At 40.7% G+C, this 17,913-nt stretch overlaps 1 protein-coding gene across 2 annotated transcripts in view; it reads right to left on the bottom strand.

Moving 5' to 3' along the window:
• The window catches only part of bdg (bedraggled), a 34,524-nt gene that overhangs the window by 12,364 nt on the left and 4,247 nt on the right, over window positions 1-17,913 (bottom strand). For both annotated transcript variants that reach the window (XM_066730336.1, XM_066730337.1), the window contains exons 2-3: window positions 15,354-16,356; window positions 13,267-14,127 (exon numbers count right to left, since the gene is read on the bottom strand). In XM_066730336.1, coding sequence (XP_066586433.1) covers window positions 13,267-14,127; window positions 15,354-16,336 — 1,844 coding nt within the window. In that variant the 5' untranslated portion in view covers window positions 16,337-16,356. The remainder of the gene's footprint in view (window positions 1-13,266; window positions 14,128-15,353; window positions 16,357-17,913) is intronic.

The following is a 17,913-nucleotide window of genomic DNA, read 5'->3' as shown; positions in this document are numbered from 1 at the left end:
AGAGCAAGGACGAGGAGAGCTTCAAGGATCGAGCGAAAAATATATATTCGCGACTATTGTAATTCCGTGAGGTATCGAGCGTGACGTCACCGCGGCCACGTGGTCGATCAAGAAACGTCAAACTAACGGAACGCCTATACATAAGTACACAGCTCTTATTCTTTTTATATCCGCATCTCGCACGTGGACGTTTTTCCTTTGCATTAATTATTCCTCTGTACGTCCTCAATGTCGAAATTTACGCCGCAAAATTTTACAAAGAAAGATAATTGCAGTGTCTCTTCCTATACCGAATGTTCGTCAAGTTTCAACGTCTCGTATTGGTCGTCTGGAGTGGCCGGTCGGTCCCCGGACCATACGGAAATTCTTCTTCTTTCTATTTCGATCCAACGGAGTTTATCGAAAAGAACGAGAATTTCATAGTTTTCTATACTTTGTCCTTTCTTTCTGCTTGCGTGGAGGAGCTGACGGAATTCACCCAACTTAACGCGAAACACATACACGTCCAATGTAATTAAAACCCTTCGTATCTGATTTCCACGCAGCGCAGATCGGCGCGGTATACATATAAGCGATTCGCGTTGGTGACTCGACGCGACGCGACGCGGCGCGGCGGGGCCACTTCAAGGTGGCGCAGATCGTAAGAATTGGTCTCGCGCGCGCGACCGACCGAGAGAGAGAACCAACGCAATTTCCTTCATGAAAATAAAGATGAACCACTGGATATCGATGTTTATAGAATCAATTTCTGGGGAATCATTGAAAAGAATATTTGTCGGTATTCCTACGAAAATTGCAATTTTCAGCCTTGATGTTAAATTTCTAGGATTTTCCACAAGGAGAGATGTTAATTATTATTGTAATCTCGTTGCACGTAGCGATTTTCGTAAAATCTCCCTATTGCCCTCGCCTCGAGTTCCCGTTATCGTTCCGGGAATCCAGCGATCCACTCCAACTGGGATCCTGATCCACGCTGAAACACTATCCGCATCTCCGTAACTCAGCAAATCCATCCAGCAGCACCAAACCCTGTCCAACCGATGCACTAAAAATCTTATGTAAAAACCAAACAATTACACTCCCGCAGGTTAAATACACCAACGAGAAAACTTTATATCACACTGCGATTGTGCAAATGATTCACCTGTATGTAGCACTCTGTTCCTCCATTCTGCTCGATTAAAACTTTATAAATTATATGCGCACTTTTCATATAATAAAAATTCCATCAGATAGGGATTAATATATTATCTGCATTCAATCTTGTTGGATTTTTCATCAAATTGCATTATCTTGCATTTGTTAGTTATAGTGAAGAATTTTCGAGAAAACGGAGTAAAAGGGAGGGGGATTTACAAGTCGATTCACTTTATAGCACTGCTCGTCCATCATATAGCCACGTAAAACTTTGTAAACTCTGTTTTTTATCAAACTACAATCTCAAGGACAATCCACTATACATCACGCATAAATCTTAACTCCTTTTGTGAGATAATTTGGAAAATTTGCTTAAAAGAAAGGAAGGATGTTTTTGGGATTGAATTTTGTTTAATTACCAAGAAAGAAAAATAATGTGCATTTTTAAAGACTTTGTTAAAAATATATTAGAAGGAGTTTTGGGAAAATTATTGAAAGGGTCGAAGGTTTCTCGCATTGATTCGTGAATAATGGTTTGTATATGAAAGAGGGAAAGTGGGAAATGTGGGGCAATCGGGGGTGTTTGAATTTAAAGACGTTTGAGTAATGCGAAATAAAAAATGGATTGGATTGGATTGGATAGGATTGGAGGCGAAGGCTTACAGCTCGAGCGCGTAGTAGTGTGTACTCGCGATGAAACTCCGAAGACTTATGGTCGTATACAGTGTTGCTCTACCTGTATAACTGTACACGCTTGGTCACGTGAGCAGCGCGTTCACCGGCACACGTGTATGCAGGGGATCTATACCGAGCATAGTATAGCAGCCGCGCGACTAGAGTACAACCCCCCCCCCCCAGTTGAAGAAAAATTATTCTATTCTTCTCTATGGCTCACGAAAAGAAAAAGTCGAGCAATAAAATTCCTTGCACACATCCGACAACATGTACAATCTTCGGAAACTGCGGATGCTTCCTCAACATTGCACAATGACTGATAAAACATTATTAATAGCATTAGAAATTCTCTGGCAAAAAAAAGTAATGAAACTCGTCGAGAAAAATCTGCCACAAGAGGCTCGAATTAAGCGCGTCTCAGGAAGAAAAAGCGAATGGTTATTTTAAGGACGCGCGTTTCAGCTGTGAAATTACGCAAGCGAGCACGTCGAAGGGTCCTTTGTTTTCGTTGCTGTCAAAAGTTTCAATTTATTCCACTTGGGAAATTCTCGTTGGACCACGATTGTCTACTCGTTTGTCCTTTGTCGAGGGTTTCGCACGTGAGACGAGCGTGCCGCAACGCGTCATTTCGACACTCTTCAGGGTCCAAGTGCAGCGTGGGGAGAGTGAAGCAAGAAAAAAAACAGCAACGTTTGTAAGAGAAAAATAATTAAAGCGACCGGATCCTTGACAGGCTTCAACCGTTTGAATCTTGCGTAAAGCCTATATATATATATCCGAAAGTGGAATGATTTTTTCACCATGCAGACAATTTACTTCCTCTCGAGGGTTCTTCGGTGAATGCATGGCCGGGCTTCTTCTACGACGAACAAATAACCAGCCAGAGAAAAGCTGCATTGTGGTATGAGGAAAACAATGGAAATGGACGATTGATTAAGAGCAAATGTGAAGAAGAGGAAGAAGAAGAGACTGAATGGTCGCGTAGCACGATGCAGGCTTTGGATGAATCGCGAGATGCATGATGGACTTTCGAAATTCCATTGTGGAAGCTATGAGAGAACCAGCAGTACAATCGTCTCAACTGGTACGTCCAAGGCTGAAATTTGCTTAATTCGACGTTTGCCAAGGTGATAGGGCCTTCTTTCTTGAATTCCACAAATTCTCAGGGTGGATTCTTCAGGATAAAGGAGGAGCGTCCTTTGCAAGGTTCAGACTGGCGAACGTGACTTCTGGCACGATCGCAAGAGCCTATAGGATTCTAGATCTTGTTGGATCCCTCCTTTACCTGCACCTTATCATCGTATACGTTACATTCTCGACAAATTCTATGCTAATATTTTAAGGCTATACTCATTGCCATTTTCATTGCACGTAAATTTATATATTATAAAATATAAAAGTCTCTTCCCTTCAATAGTAATACTGCAATGCAAAAGTTTAATAAGGAACTCCTTGTACACCTAAAATCTAATAATTTTCCATTTCATGTAAATGACAATTTTCACGTGGTTAAACTCTATTGTTAAATTTCACATTGAATAATGGAGCTATAGACTACTATAGAAATAGAGCTCTTCTGCTTGTGGAATGTTTGCAGTGCAAAAATGTCCAGAGGAAAGATAAATAAGAATAGCGATGCAGTTGCATCGTTGCAGCAGATGCAACGAGAAGGAACTCTCACCTCGCGTGCTTCCCTGATACAAAAGCTGCAACACCGCTGCAGCCATATAGATAGATAATCCCACGCTCCCAGTGAACAATATATTTTTGCCCCCCCCCCCCCCCACCCTATCTCCCTACCCCCACCACCATCTACCTTCACAGGCAAATTACACTTCCAGACTTTCCTAATTGCGCAACATACACACACACACACACACACACACACACTACACAGTATCTATTTAAAGAAAAAGAAATAATAATAAAAACATTTCAACTCGCGAAATATTTTGCTTAAAGTAATTAATTGTTTAGCCAAACGCTTTACACCATATTTAAAATATCTTACGATTATTCGTAAATTAAAGATTTGCTTAAACTAATATTCTTCTTTCTATATTTAACTCATGTTGGCTGTGAATCAATCTTGAATGTTCTGAATTTTCAATGTATATAATGCTGAATAATATTGAAAAATTCAATTGGAAAGAGAAGGAATAAGATGCGTGGTATTTGATGAGGAAATTGCAGGAATGTTTCTATGAGACATAAGAATTCGTGTAGTCGTGAAAAGCGTTGATCTCGGTGTCAGTTTGGCTGAGCGCTATTTCTCAATGAGTCCCCCTCGCCTCGCCCCTCGCTGCTGCTGGGTTATCGCACAAGCAAGTAAGCAAACGCGTGAAATCGGATAAGCCCAACGTGACACCGTGGACACTCAATGTTTCTGATATAACCTTCTCTCGCGAGTTGATAAACGAATCTGCTTTGTAAACAAAAACAACGCGAAGCGCCAATAATCGAAATCCGCCCGACGGAAGTCCCAAGCTATACATGTATAGTAAAATAAGGTCAAAAGGCTTAATTATCACAGCATTTTCCACAGAAATTTCATGAACAAACAAACCTGTGAGAATGGACACAAGTAAAAGCAGAAAATTAAATAGAACGCTGTAGGAATAAGGAATAAACGTGTCCGGCGAAAGAGATAAACAAGGACAGGTGCGTGATAGCGGCATGCGTGAGACCTCCAAATACGCAATATAAAAAGAACACACAATTTTAAAGTCGCACTCACACTAGATTGAGAAAAGCAAGTGTTTTAACGTTTCGTTTATTTTTAACCAAAGTTTATAAACAATTTTTTCTCGTAAATAAACAAATCCGTGGGAAATCGTTGAGCAAAAACACAAATTAAATGATAGAGCGCAAGAGACGCGATGAATGTGACGAGAAATAAATCAAAATCAAATGATAACAGCGTGGACTTTTGGTGGTGGTACCAGCATATAAGCTTGGAATTGGTTACAATAATAAAAACAGTAATAAACAATGAGAGAGAAAAGAACGATATATAACGATGGTTACACAATGATGGCAATATAAAAAATTACTGGCAAATCAGCAAAGAGGTTTAAATTTCTTGACTATCGCACCAAACATAAGCAAAATAAATACACTTGAAATTATATTAAAAATATATAAGCGCGACGAGGAGAAAATACGAAAAGCGAGTAAATGGTATAGGTATATACTGTGGCGTACATTCGAAATATTTAATAGTAATAAGCAATTGGGTCAAAAGGATTAATAAAGAAGGTCAGAGAGAGAGAGAGAGAGAGAGAGAATAATTAGAAAAGAAACGCGTATTGAATACAGCGATTAAAGTGGATTGAGCAAAGGATTTGAATGCTTCGTTTATTTACCGACAGTGATCTTTATGTTTTCGCTCGAACGTTAAAAGTATTGAAAAACAAAGAGTCAAGTGCAAGAGGAACTAAGTATCGCGGCAAAAAGTAGACTGAGGCAAATCGATGACTACAAATTATACTCGATATACGGTTGAACAAGTACAAGCACAATTATTGCACATACGTAGAATCGATAATAGTTTATTTATTCCACACGACACATTACCACCGCGCGCGTATATACTTATATTTATACTCTCCTCCATAGAAAAAGAAAGAATGAAAAATGAACGACGATTCCACCCTATCCTCTTGTTTCGCTTACCGCGCGCGCGATCGAACATTTTCTTTTTAAATGTGAGGAGAAGAGCAAGTCGAAAGTAAAGGATTAAATTCGATAAGCAGAAAAAAATGATATAGTCTACTTATATATTTTTTCAATACCAATATATACAATCGTATTACTGATATATCTATACTTGCCTCCCCAAAACTGAAAGGTTAAAATTCAACCGTATTATCTTTTTTCTTTTACCAATCAACAAATGCTATACATTTTTAAAAGCAAAAATTTAATTTGCGGATAATAAAAAGTTATCGCGCACCTCTTATCAGTAATTTTCGTTATCAGCTGCACTATTTTCCACCAGAGTCTATATACACACATCATTGGGCTTAACATTTTTGTTTTATGCAAGGAAATTTTGCAAGATTTCCACGTATATATACAAAATATCATACAGTAGAGATTGTATGTAAAATAAATGCACACACAACAAATTGGATGAGTATAAATAAAACTGTCAAAAGAAATGTTCCATTTCAGTGAAACTTTCCGATTGAAAGAAAACTCGATTTACGGTTGGATTAATGCGTTTGATTCTGAGAATTTTTATGTTTTTGTGCGTTAACACGCCTCTATTGCGTTGGTGCGTAATTGTGCGTGGGTTTGCAGGATCCACGCACTCTGATCACCGGAGAGAAAGAAAAGAGAGGGGAAGGGAGGGGGGTAACTATGACATGCAGAGTACAGAGCCAGCCAGAGCCAACTGAGCTAGTTGGAAAGGAGAAAAAGGAATGAATCATTTCACGATGCAGCAGTTTTGCAATTTCAGCGCAGCTGCACCGAACACACACGCACACACATTTATGACATTCTTTATTCGTCCCCAACAAAACTCTCCTATTTTTTAATAAAAGATACTTGATTTTTTTTGTATAGAAATTAATGGTTGAAATGAAAGGCAGAAATGCTGGAAAATGTCAAGTTGAGAGAAACGAAAGAGGGAAATTGGGGAAATATGTGTAGGGAAAGGTAAGCGATCCAGTGAAAAGGGGAAACCGTTTATTTCTGTCTCTGCAGTTGCGTTGGCCAGTGTGCAAACGGTGCGGAATTAATGCGAGTTTTTGGGTCAGTTGGTATAAGCACCCTGAAGAAAATACCAATCCTATTAGTGGACAAACTCTATATACTCTCGGAATTGTGAACGGTGTGTTATACAGCTGTTACTATATAACAGTGTAATGATTCACGCACAATTTTTCAACTGATTCGGCTCAAGCGTGAGCTTCTTCCAAAACTGTACGATAAGTCTTTTGCACACATATATAGCTATATGTATATATATAGAGTATAGAAAAAAAAGGACGAGATTCAAGGCGACTCGGGTAAATTAATTTCCATTTCTAAGTATGAGAAGCTACTTTAAAATAATTTCATCAATTGAATTTGATAATAATTATAAATTGAGGAGATTCGCACGCATGCAGGAATATTCGAGTGGAAAAGATTTCGAGTGACTCGGGCCAATAGTCTAAGGCTATACACTTAAAAATGATATAAGCAATAACTTAATGGTAGATAATTTCGAAGGATAATAAATAGCAGTGAAAGAAGGAGATCGAGGGCGACTCGGATAGATTAATTTGAATGGATTGGAATATAAAATTTAGGGGCAGCTCAAGTTTCGGTCTGATTAACAGGGTAAGCGTGGCGTACGTATACGTATATATATATATATATATATATACTTTAATTTACCTCGAAGATTCCAGAATGGCGATAAACGAAAATTTATTCCGGCAAAATTCAAGCAAGAAACACCGCAGAGATTTCTCACCGAACGCGCTGGCCTCAGCTGATGAAACTCGGTAGTCGGTGTATAGTCGGCACTCGGCGGAAAGAGAAAACGTATTTTTCGCAAATTTCTATACGGCCGTCGCGTCGCGCGCTCCTCCAGCCAGCGTCGCGTGAACGATAAGCCAACCACTGGGAGTAGATAAATCATAATAGTGTGAAAGTTACGTTTCAATCCACACCAAATAAATAGGAAAAGAGCAATAAAAAGAAATATTGCTTAATATTGATCGAAAATCAATACAAACTAATCACACGAACCAAGCAATCATTGGAAAACCTATAAGGAAATGCAAATGGCAGATGTTGATCGAATGACTGATTATTCATCTAAACTAAGAAAATAATAATCCTTTCGGAACGCGATAAGGCACGAGTTTTATATGTTTCAGGTACGAGGAGAATTTATTTCTTCGGAATGATTGAATAATAATTTTCACGCGCGATTACATTGGGAAATTTGGAGAAAAACGAAGGAGGAGAATCTCTTATCAAAGGGTTAATTGGACGACTGGGGCGAGGGAAAGTTTGACGCGTGCTCTTCTGGATTTGCATTTGACTGAACAATAGAGCGATGGTTGCGGGCCAATTGCTCTGTGCCAGAACCCCTTCCTTCAGACATTTTCGTGCCAAGTCGACTGTGAATCGACCGATAAAGTCGTTGACCCTCCAAAACACCCTCGACTCCCAAAACCAATCGATTCCTCAAACTCGATTATAAATCTGTACAACGAGAAAAGAAACATAAAAAAATGCCCAATTCCTTATTAATTAATTAAAAGCCATAGAAATGTATAATAAATATATAGAAAATTAGAAATTGAAAGTATTGGAAATTCGAATGGGATTTGTATAACAGTTGAGAAAATGAAAGAAAGAACAGGGATAAAATGTTTGGCTAAAGAAAGCAAAGAAAGTTTTGCTGTTGGAGCACAGTAAGAATAGGAACTCGATAAAAGCTCGTCGCTTAACAGGTGGCTGACCGGTTTGTCCCAAAGCTCTCGATATAGCTACTTGCTATTGCATATATACTATAGAGAGTATCCCTCGCTTCCATGTGAATTACCTTTAGCATCCTTCCCACGGATGGAATTCCATTCTTTTCGCAATTTTGCGCCCTTTATCGATTCCGCTAGAGTCTGGATTTTCAACAACATGTGCGTTCACGGCCGAGCAAATGCGTGACTCTGGAAAATATCACCTGTTCAACGACAGCTGAAGGATGTTGCTGCTATATGATGCATAATTATCGTGCGAGGGTACAAATAAGCTACACCGATCAAAAGTACAGCTATCGTTCTAACACACGTGCGGACACCGAGGAAAACAGTCGAGCCTAGTATTTTCGCCTCGAGGACGAATCGGTTTGAAAACCTGCCGGAGAATTCACCTGAAATATCCGTACAACCTGTCCAGGTGAGAAGGGACAACAATGGCAACGGCTTCACCTGGAAAATAATCAATAGGGACTTGTGTGTATACCTTCGGCTATACCCTCTCTCTCTCTCTCTCTCTCTCTCTCTCTCTCTCTCTATTACACTATACTCTTTCACTTTCATCTTCATTTTTCATTCATCACGCATTATTTTTGCTATGAGAAAACATGCAACATATTATATACAAGAGTTTTTCTTCAAAGGTGAAAGGGCAATGTTCAATTGTTAATGACAAGTTGAATCAAATTGATAATTCTCCCTAATGAGTAGTCTAGGTAGAGTGTCGAGTGTAAAGAGGAAATGCTGTTGTGCGACGATGCTGAAGAAGAAACTGTGGTTTCTGGAGAGGATGGAGAATGACCAGCTTGGCGAGCGAGCGTAAGTTCAAGTTAGTTGAGGTACCGTTAAGGAGCTACATGAAAGAAGAGTACCGTTGAGCCGGTACTACGCATTCCCTTGGCAATCACTGACCCAAAAGCTAATCTTCATTGTTAGCTCCCCTCTCCCTCCCACGCCATGCCATGCCACACCACCCTACTCCTTATTCGTCCTTCCAATTACACCGGACACCCTAGCTCATTCACAAATTTCGCTCCTCTCCAAATTTATCCTTTAAAAATCCTTCCTTATGAATAAAGCAAAGACTTTTTTCAGTCCCCAGTCCACTTTGAGATATACTTTCAAGACTTTCTGAATATTTGCAAAATTCATCCTTTTTCTCGAATACTTTACGATGCTTATTATTATCATAGACGAAAGAGCATCGTTGACTCGTAAACCGCATTCCCTTGGCAATTGCTGACCCAAAAACTAAACTTCATTGTTGACTCATCTTCTTCGTGCCTCCAATCGCAGCAAACATTCCCATTCGTAACTTCCACTCTTGTCCAAACTCCATCATTGTAATTCTTCTTTGTGGCACAAAAATAATTCTTTAACCTTTCATTATTTTACCTAAACAGAATTATCAAAGAAAATTAAAGGTTTCTTATAGCCCAATTCGAATCATGTGTGAAATGTATGAAAATTTAAAAAATTATGAAAACTTTTAGGGGGGATCCCTTTAGATGCTCTCTACATAAAATAGTACACCATATTGAGTCGATCCCTCCGCAATCGTTGACCCAAAAATTAATCTTCATTGTTAACTCGTCTCCCTCTCATACCACGTGCTCCTTTGTCTCTTCAATTGAACCAAACAATCACAATCATAAATTCCATTGCTAACATCTACCAAAATTTCTCCAATTTTTTTTTCATTCTTTTACCTCGGAACATTAATGTTGAAAAAGTACGGTAAATTTTCCTGGATTATTATAGGACTATTTGAACATTTTCTGAGAATTTGAAAAATGGATCCTTCTTGCAATAAAATTCTTGCTCCGGTTCCTCCTGGAATTCTTTCATCATCGTTCAAGCGTGTAACCAGTTACGCAATTCCAGAGGACTGGCGCTAATGCAGCAAGATCTCCAGCAGCGACGATCCGATTTCTAAGTTTTCCGTTTGAGGCGTGAGAAAATGTCAAATGGTCACTGACCCACCCAGTCTTAATCACGTCGGCCAATCGAGAAGTGTAGAAAGCACCTTTTCCCAATCTGCTACTCTATTTTTTCCGCTTCCCTTCCTCCTCCTACTCCTCCTCTTCTTCTTCGTCTTTAATTAAAATATTATAAGCACTTTTCTCTGACAATTTAATCACCCAAACATTTATACCGTTTTTCCAGCTGAAAAGGGAAGAGAATAAAATTGTTGAATCGTTTATTATCTGTTTTATTTTGACCTTTTCTTTTTCTCTTCCGTCCTTTCATATTTTCTATAGCTTTTCTTCCAATCAGTCAAAGCTTTCAGTGTCTTTCCCAAACTATACAAGCTTCCCTTCTGACATAATTTATTCATGAAAATTCTTCGTGGCTTTTCCCGGTGGGATCATTGGTTGTTTAACGAGAAACACCTTTGGCGTTGCGTGGTGTGGCGTACAGTGGCGTACAGTGGCGTTTTATGCCACGTTTACCTACACTCCAGACCGATCGATTATTGCGCGGTGATTGCGGCGATTTCCACAGCTACTTTTTTAAATAAATAATCGAGTCTTGTGTACGTTTATTGATTGAGACAAAAAAAAACTACACCAGATTTTCCTCCATCTCGATAAGTTTTCCCTATATCGACACTTTCCCCAAAATTTTTTCACAATAATGGTTAAAACGTTTGTTTTAAGAATCAAGAAAGAAACTTACATTTCATCCGAATCAAATTTTAGTTGAGTTTAGAATAATTTTAAATTTCACAGATTAAAAGCGTATAATGAAAATAATTTTTTTAGAAATATTCTTACATACATAATAACATAGTATAGCAATGAAATACGGTACTAGAACTCAATTTATAATGCAATTAATAAAATTGCTTGGGGAATTTGAAGAATATTATTGAAATAAAATTCAAGGATATAGAGATAAGCTGATATATGGAAAACCATTATAAAAATTATTTGGATAAATACTTGGATAATTTTGAACGACTGTTAGATATCATTGTGATAAAGTTGAAAGAGGTATAATGATATTTCTATTAGAAATTCAGATGTATACTTCTTCAACTGTATAATTATGAATTACTTTTTTTTCTTTTTTTCTTTGGACCTCAAACTTGTATTCACAAAGAGAGCATAATGGAAGAAACTCCTTAGTCAGCTGGGATTCAATAACGATAACGGTCAGCCATGCTTTCTCTAGCATAGAAAATAACGAGATTTAACCTACGCTATAATAACATATTTCTCCGTTTCAAACTGTTTCATCCAAGTTGCTGTCTTCAATCTTTCAATATTACAAATGCAAATTAAAATTATTTTTAAGCAACTCAACTCCATTTCCACTCTTGTAACTCGAGCAAATCTGTTATGCTTCGCTTAGGTCGCATTCAGAATAGTAGCAGTATTTTTGAGGAATTAATCGCTGAGAGTTTTAACGTCTCATCTTTCTCACCATTTGCTGCAATGATTGAATAGTATACACGAGTGTAAATAAACATCTTCCTCAAGCAACTCAACTTTATTCCTCATTCTTGCGACTCCAATAATATATACTTGGCTTCCTTAGGTGATTTAAAATTAGTACTCTCTTTAAACAAAATTCTGTTTTTGTTTAATTAATAGTTGAATATATATATATATATATATATATATTAGCATTTCACATCACAATTATTGCTCGCAATAATTCAATATTATACAAATGTAAATTGAAATCTTTCTGGAGCATCACTCGCAGGTTCATTCCTCTCCTGCAATTACAAGAAATCAAGCCTTTAGAAAATTCCCTTCTAAATATTTCACGAAAGAGAGAAATAGAAATATTTAGAAGGAGCAATTGTGGTTATTCAGAGGGAGATGAGAGTGCAAAAATTCTCCAAGAATTTTCCGGCAGTTTTCGGGTCGCGCTCTCCAAACCGACTTTAAGAGACGGAGTCAGCTGAAAGTGTTGACAAACAAGGAAAGTATCGCGTCAGCAATATTCGAATCGATGACAAGCACTAAGGTCATTCACGCGAGGAATTTCGAGCTTTGGAAAAAGCATCGATTCTATCTTTGCGAACGGTCAATTTTATTCGGTCGGCGTCCCACGCCACCAGCTTCGGAGGCTTCGATCATCTCGTGAATATAGCCGCTACGCGCGACTAAAGGCCATGCACGAGAGGAGTAAAAAATTCATCGCCCACGTACTGCGCGCGATACACCATAGATTCGTAAACATGTACGCGCGCATCGACGAGGAACAACGCCGATTTCGCAGAGAAACGCCCATCTCTGCAAATCGCCCTTTGAAAAGCGCTGTGAGTGCCGGAAAACCCGGTCGCCATTTTGAATTTGCCAATTTTTCCCGTGGACACAATCGAAGCCATTAAAAATTTACGACATCTTAATGTTTAACGACCGTGCGCTTATTCCCTTTTTCATTTGTCAGCTATGAATCAACGAAAAGAACGTTTTCCAATTGTTTCCTATCGCACTAAATAGCCAAAAGTAAATCTCGAGACTCATCCGGTTTTACAATCGTGTCAAGTTTCGAGATTAAGAGAGAGGAAAGGGCATAAAGCAGAAGCAGTTAAAAGTTGAAGAAGACAATGGCAGTTTGAAAAGTTTCTTCGAGCAAAATGTGCACGCGAGTATAATTCTTTTTTCACTGGTAAACAGCTTTCTTTCGTTATCTGCTTCCGCAAGTGCAAAGGCGGAACCGAAAAGTGCCTACGCGATAAGCCCCTATATGTATACCTTCTCTCTATATTAATAACAAGCATAATAATACAACTAATAATAGCGCCAATAGAAAGAACAATAATAAGGAGGAGCGGTTGACATGATAATTATAGACAAAATTACGCCAGGCTCGTATATTTATAGTACACTGTACATAATTGAGCGTAACGAGCTTGTGACGCGAACACGGAGAAAGAAAAGACGATATGAAAATTTTTGCCAACTTTCGTTTCGATTAACGACGTATTATTGGAAACGACGAGTTCACTGACCTCCTGTAATTGCGCCGAGGACTCGCAGGGTTGCTGGAGTTGGGACTGTTGGACGGTGCGGCGAAGGAACTGGAGCAGGTTGTGTTGGTACCGGAAGTGGCAGTGGTATCACTAACAGTGGTGCTGGAGACCAGACTGCTCTGCCTGGACTCTTCGTGATTCCTGTTCTGCCTGTTCCTGCTGGTCTGCCTGCCTCTCCTCGGAGTCCCCTGGCCACTTCCGGTCTGTCTGACCGGCGCACTCGATGGCCTGAGAGAAACGGAAGTGCCGTTGGTTTGGGCCGCCAGGATCTCAGGGGCTATCAGCGCGATATCCGGCAGAGAATTGGGGGCGGATGTTAAAGCAACGCGTTGATTGGCCGACTCTTGACGGTTGTTGTTGACGGCTTCCGGAAGTCGTAGGTGTCGGAGGCGACGCATGGACGCGCGGACCCAGGAACTGGCGGTGGTCTCCTCGTGGTCTCCGGGCGACCATCGCGAGGACTTTGCCGTCGTCTGGCCGACGGACATCGCGACACTAAAGTCCAACTGCGAAGGTGAAACCTCGCGCAGTCGTCGCTCTATCCTCGTCGGTGTCGGGACAGCTGATGTTTGTAGTGGTATCGCTTGTCCCGTTGTTGTTGCTGCTGTTGCTCCTACCTCTTCTACCGACGTTAATGGTAGTGGTGGAGGTGGTGGTGGTGGTGGTTGTGGTGGTGGTGGTGGTGGTGGTGGTGGCAATACCAACGATGGTGGGGAGTCCTCCCTCCCCTCCTTAGAGCCTTCCCAGTCCTCCCCTCCTCGTAGACACTCCACTTCTTCCAACCAAGACCAATCCACTTCCGAGCACGAGGACGAGGATGACCCGCTTGTCTTTCTACAGCTGCAACGGTACAAACATTATCAATTTAATTGTCAAGATCCTGAGGAAAAGGCCGATAGGACAAATTATCCTTTTTTATTGGCTTCTCCAATTATTATTTTATCAGTTTTCAAGCAAAAATTTCTGCTGGTTGAATCGATGCAAAATTTCAGGGATGAATATCCGAGAGAGGGACTTTGCACAATAACCGTTGCTACCTTTGACCCCATTAGTTGGTACTGGAAAACAAATTCCAGTACAGTGAGAGGATTCGTTGGCTAGATGTGGAAGGATCTTAATTTATTTTATTATAGGAGAGAGAGAATGGAGAAGTGTATATATTCCCTCTCTCTCTCTCTCTCTCTCTCTCTCTCTCTCTCTCTCTCTCTCTCTCTCTGCTGAGGAAGGATGGTAAGCTTGGCTGATGTTGTGGGAAGATTTTTACAAGATTTAGTAAGAAACTGAGCTTAGGGTGCTTCTCCAACGAGTACGTGTAGGCTTGCTTGAGATATTCACGTACGCATCTGCGATGATCCTTTATGTTTGCTCACGAACCAACTGGTGATCGCTCATGCGTGCTATCAATCCACGGAACGGTTATTAGGTTCCCTCGTGCAGTTACGCCCGTTGCTATCTAATGCAGCTTATGGTCGAGGAAAAATTACTTTGCGCAAAACTCGAGAGGCGAGAACACCTGGCTCGCATAGGAGTCCAAGGGATAATAACGTGAAAAGAATTGTAACACCGCAGAAACGATAAGAGCAAAAATGTACGAAGCTTTCGGTTTTACGCGTGCACGAAGGAGTAGGAAGAAAATGGAGTAATCGTAGAATGAAATGAAAGTTGTAGGAGGCTGAAGCGACGCGGGTCGATTATCGGTTTGGAGCTTGGGAACGTGAGAGGTGGGTGTATGCAGGGTGTGCCCTGTGATGGGGGTCACGTGGGGCTACTTTCTAGCACAGGTCATTAGGAGTAACCGGAAGTTCTGCTACGGGCGGCTTCAAAGTGGCACGAACCGCGCCACGCTCAGAGATTCCTCGCAAGATCTCTCTTTTCTATCCATCTCCTCTTCTGCTTCACATCCATCCCTACTCTGCCCTTAGTGCACGCATCTAACAGGGTGCTTTCCAACTAGCCAAAAAAATATTACGACCAGCAGCAGAAAAACAGTAATGCTCTGTGTGGGGATTTTCAGACTGGCTGGAAAGCAGCTAACAATAATAATAATTAGTCAGCTCGAGAATTACCCCAAGGGGAATCCAATTGGGATCTTCCTTTCCTCGTGAGAAATGCAAGGCTGACAATTGTAATCCAGACTCAAAGATCTGGAGAATCTTTCGAGAACAAAGTTGGAGTTAGTCCCCTCGGTCCAGGACTTCCGGTCGTTGGTCTGGAAGGACCTCCTCTTGGGCTCTCGAAGGAACACTTCGTCCCTACTCCTCCTCTTCACAGATGTTCTTCCAGAGTCTCGAAGGGACTGGAAGTTTTGTTCCTTGCTGGAAACAGGCGAAGCTTCAAAGGCAGGATTATCGACTTCCATGTCATATCCGGTCAGTTCCCTGACCTCTGCGCAGTCGATGAGCGGTCTACCGGAAGTGGATACGTTCCGGCACCCGTCCTCCTCGTCACCATCCAGCTCGGTGAGAAAATTGAACGCATTGCTAATTTCCCTGGCGGCAAAATCACCCTCCGTGCTCCCACCATCGTTATTGTACTCGTCCTCTTCGTCCCCGTCCAGTTTATTGAGAAAATTGAATGCGTTGTTGATTTCCTTGGCAGCAAAATTACCCTCCTTGCTCTCGCCATCGTCATTGTCGCGCTCTTCCAAGGTGGAGGGTGAATCGACCACGTCCAGAACTTGCGGAAGTTGAGAATTCGGTACCGATTGGGTCCGGAAGATCCTGTTGGATCTCCCGGGTCTTCTGATGACTGGTTCGAGCTTCCTCGTAATGTCCCTGACCCTCTTTATGGTGTCCGAGGACACCACGTCTATCCTCTTCCTGATTGGCACCACCTGATCGTGGCCCAAGGTCACCAAAACGTTTCCGTTTTCATTGTTACTCAGGGAATTCTCCTGTCTTCTGGTTAACGAAAGCTTTTGCTCTAGCTTCGGTGGACAGACATCCAAAAGGTGCTCCTGCTCCTCGGAAGTGACGTCAGTCAATGATACCCTCGGAACGCAAATTTCGTTCGCCAGATCGATCAGGTCGCCATCCTCCTTCGTCGCCATCTTTCTTTTCCGCTTCTCACCTGAAAACAACACAAATTTGAACAAGGTCGTACAGGGGCAATGGGATATTTTCTTTCCTGAATTATAATTACAATCCGTCTCGCGTGGTACCAGGAAAAAGTTTGGTGTATAAATGAATTCTCACACGACAGCCAGAAAGCAAGCTATTTTCCTACTATAGGATTATTCTCACAGCGAACAGAGTCAGAAACTTTTCTATAACGTCGTTCCTGGACTCAATTTGAAGCATCGCAGGAACGTTTTGAACACTTTACATGTGTACAAAGTGGATAATTACAAGTAGTATCATATACAGAAATGTTTAGTGTACACAGGGATTAGTCAAGGTGGTCCAGAGAGCACGGCATTTTCTTCTGAGAATTAATTACTAGCGAGTCTTGTGACACCAGGAAAATATTCAGGGTACGCACGAACGAGCATTTGTTCGAGTTTAGGATTAGCAGAGGTGGGCAAAGTGGAACGTGGCAACCTGCTGAACCTGGCCCACTTGAAGCCTGACCTCAGAGAACGCCTTCCGCGATATATCAATCGATTCTTCGATCGACCCTGGGAAAACATTGATTTTCCTCGCAAACTCGACGATCCTCTTTAAAGAAGTAGCATTCTTCGGCTTTACTGAATCTTGTCTTAATTAACTGAAGAATCAATCGCAAGGCTGTGATCGAGTGTAGCTAACAACTTTAAAAAAAACGTAAACGTGACGCGCAACACGTCACTGATATTAACGAGTCGAACGAGTCCGTTACCTGCGGTTTCTGCGCTTTTCCAAAATCCATAATGGCCGATTCAATATGGCGAACCAAAAATAAAAAATGTTTTAATTATAAATTAAGAAAAGCACGAATTCACAGCACAAGCACACACTACGAGCACTAGGTACTGACCTTTTTCACGAATTTTTAACTTATTTCACTGTACTTTGGGAGATTTTTTTTATTCAGAATGGAAAAAATCTCCCAAAGTACATTGAAATAAGTTAAAAATTCGTGAAAAACGTCCCGTGCATAGTGCACGTGGTGTGCTTGCGTGTTGTGAATTCGTGCTTTTCTCAATTTATAATTAAAACATTTTTTTAAATACAGTGAAATAAGTTAAAGAATCTGGAGTTAAAAATTGGTATTCAAGCTCTCTAACGAATTGATCATTGATTGGTACAACGATTGGTACTCGACGACCCCAGAAACCCCCAGATACCAATTTGACGAAAATTAAGCAACCAGAAATATTTGGGACGCGAAAATGTAAAAAATGGCAGCACCAGTTCTAGTATACAAGAACAGCGAGGGCATCTCATCGAGTCCTCGCCGTCCTCGGATGTGATTAGTTAAAACGATATACGCGAAGCTCTGACTATAGGAGTAGCTACAAGAACGGTGAAAAAGTAAAAGTGACACGCTTCGATTAGTTTTGAAAAAACTCACCGAATTTCTTTGCAAAGTTAAGGATCCCTTTGAAAAATGGCATCCCCTAGCTGTGACAACAACGAAAAGGAGCCCAAACTGTGAACAATTAAGACTATACGCGTGAAAAACTTTGACTGGGAGTGGCTAAGAACG

This window comes from Prorops nasuta, unplaced genomic scaffold (genome assembly GCF_024137725.1).
Source record: "Prorops nasuta isolate Cenicafe-Biocafe unplaced genomic scaffold, Cenicafe_Pnas_1.2 PNAS00008, whole genome shotgun sequence".
NCBI classification, from domain to species: domain Eukaryota; kingdom Metazoa; phylum Arthropoda; class Insecta; order Hymenoptera; family Bethylidae; genus Prorops; species Prorops nasuta.
The sequence above is the reverse complement of the archived record's forward strand: the minus strand, read 5'-3'. Positions and strand labels throughout refer to the sequence as shown.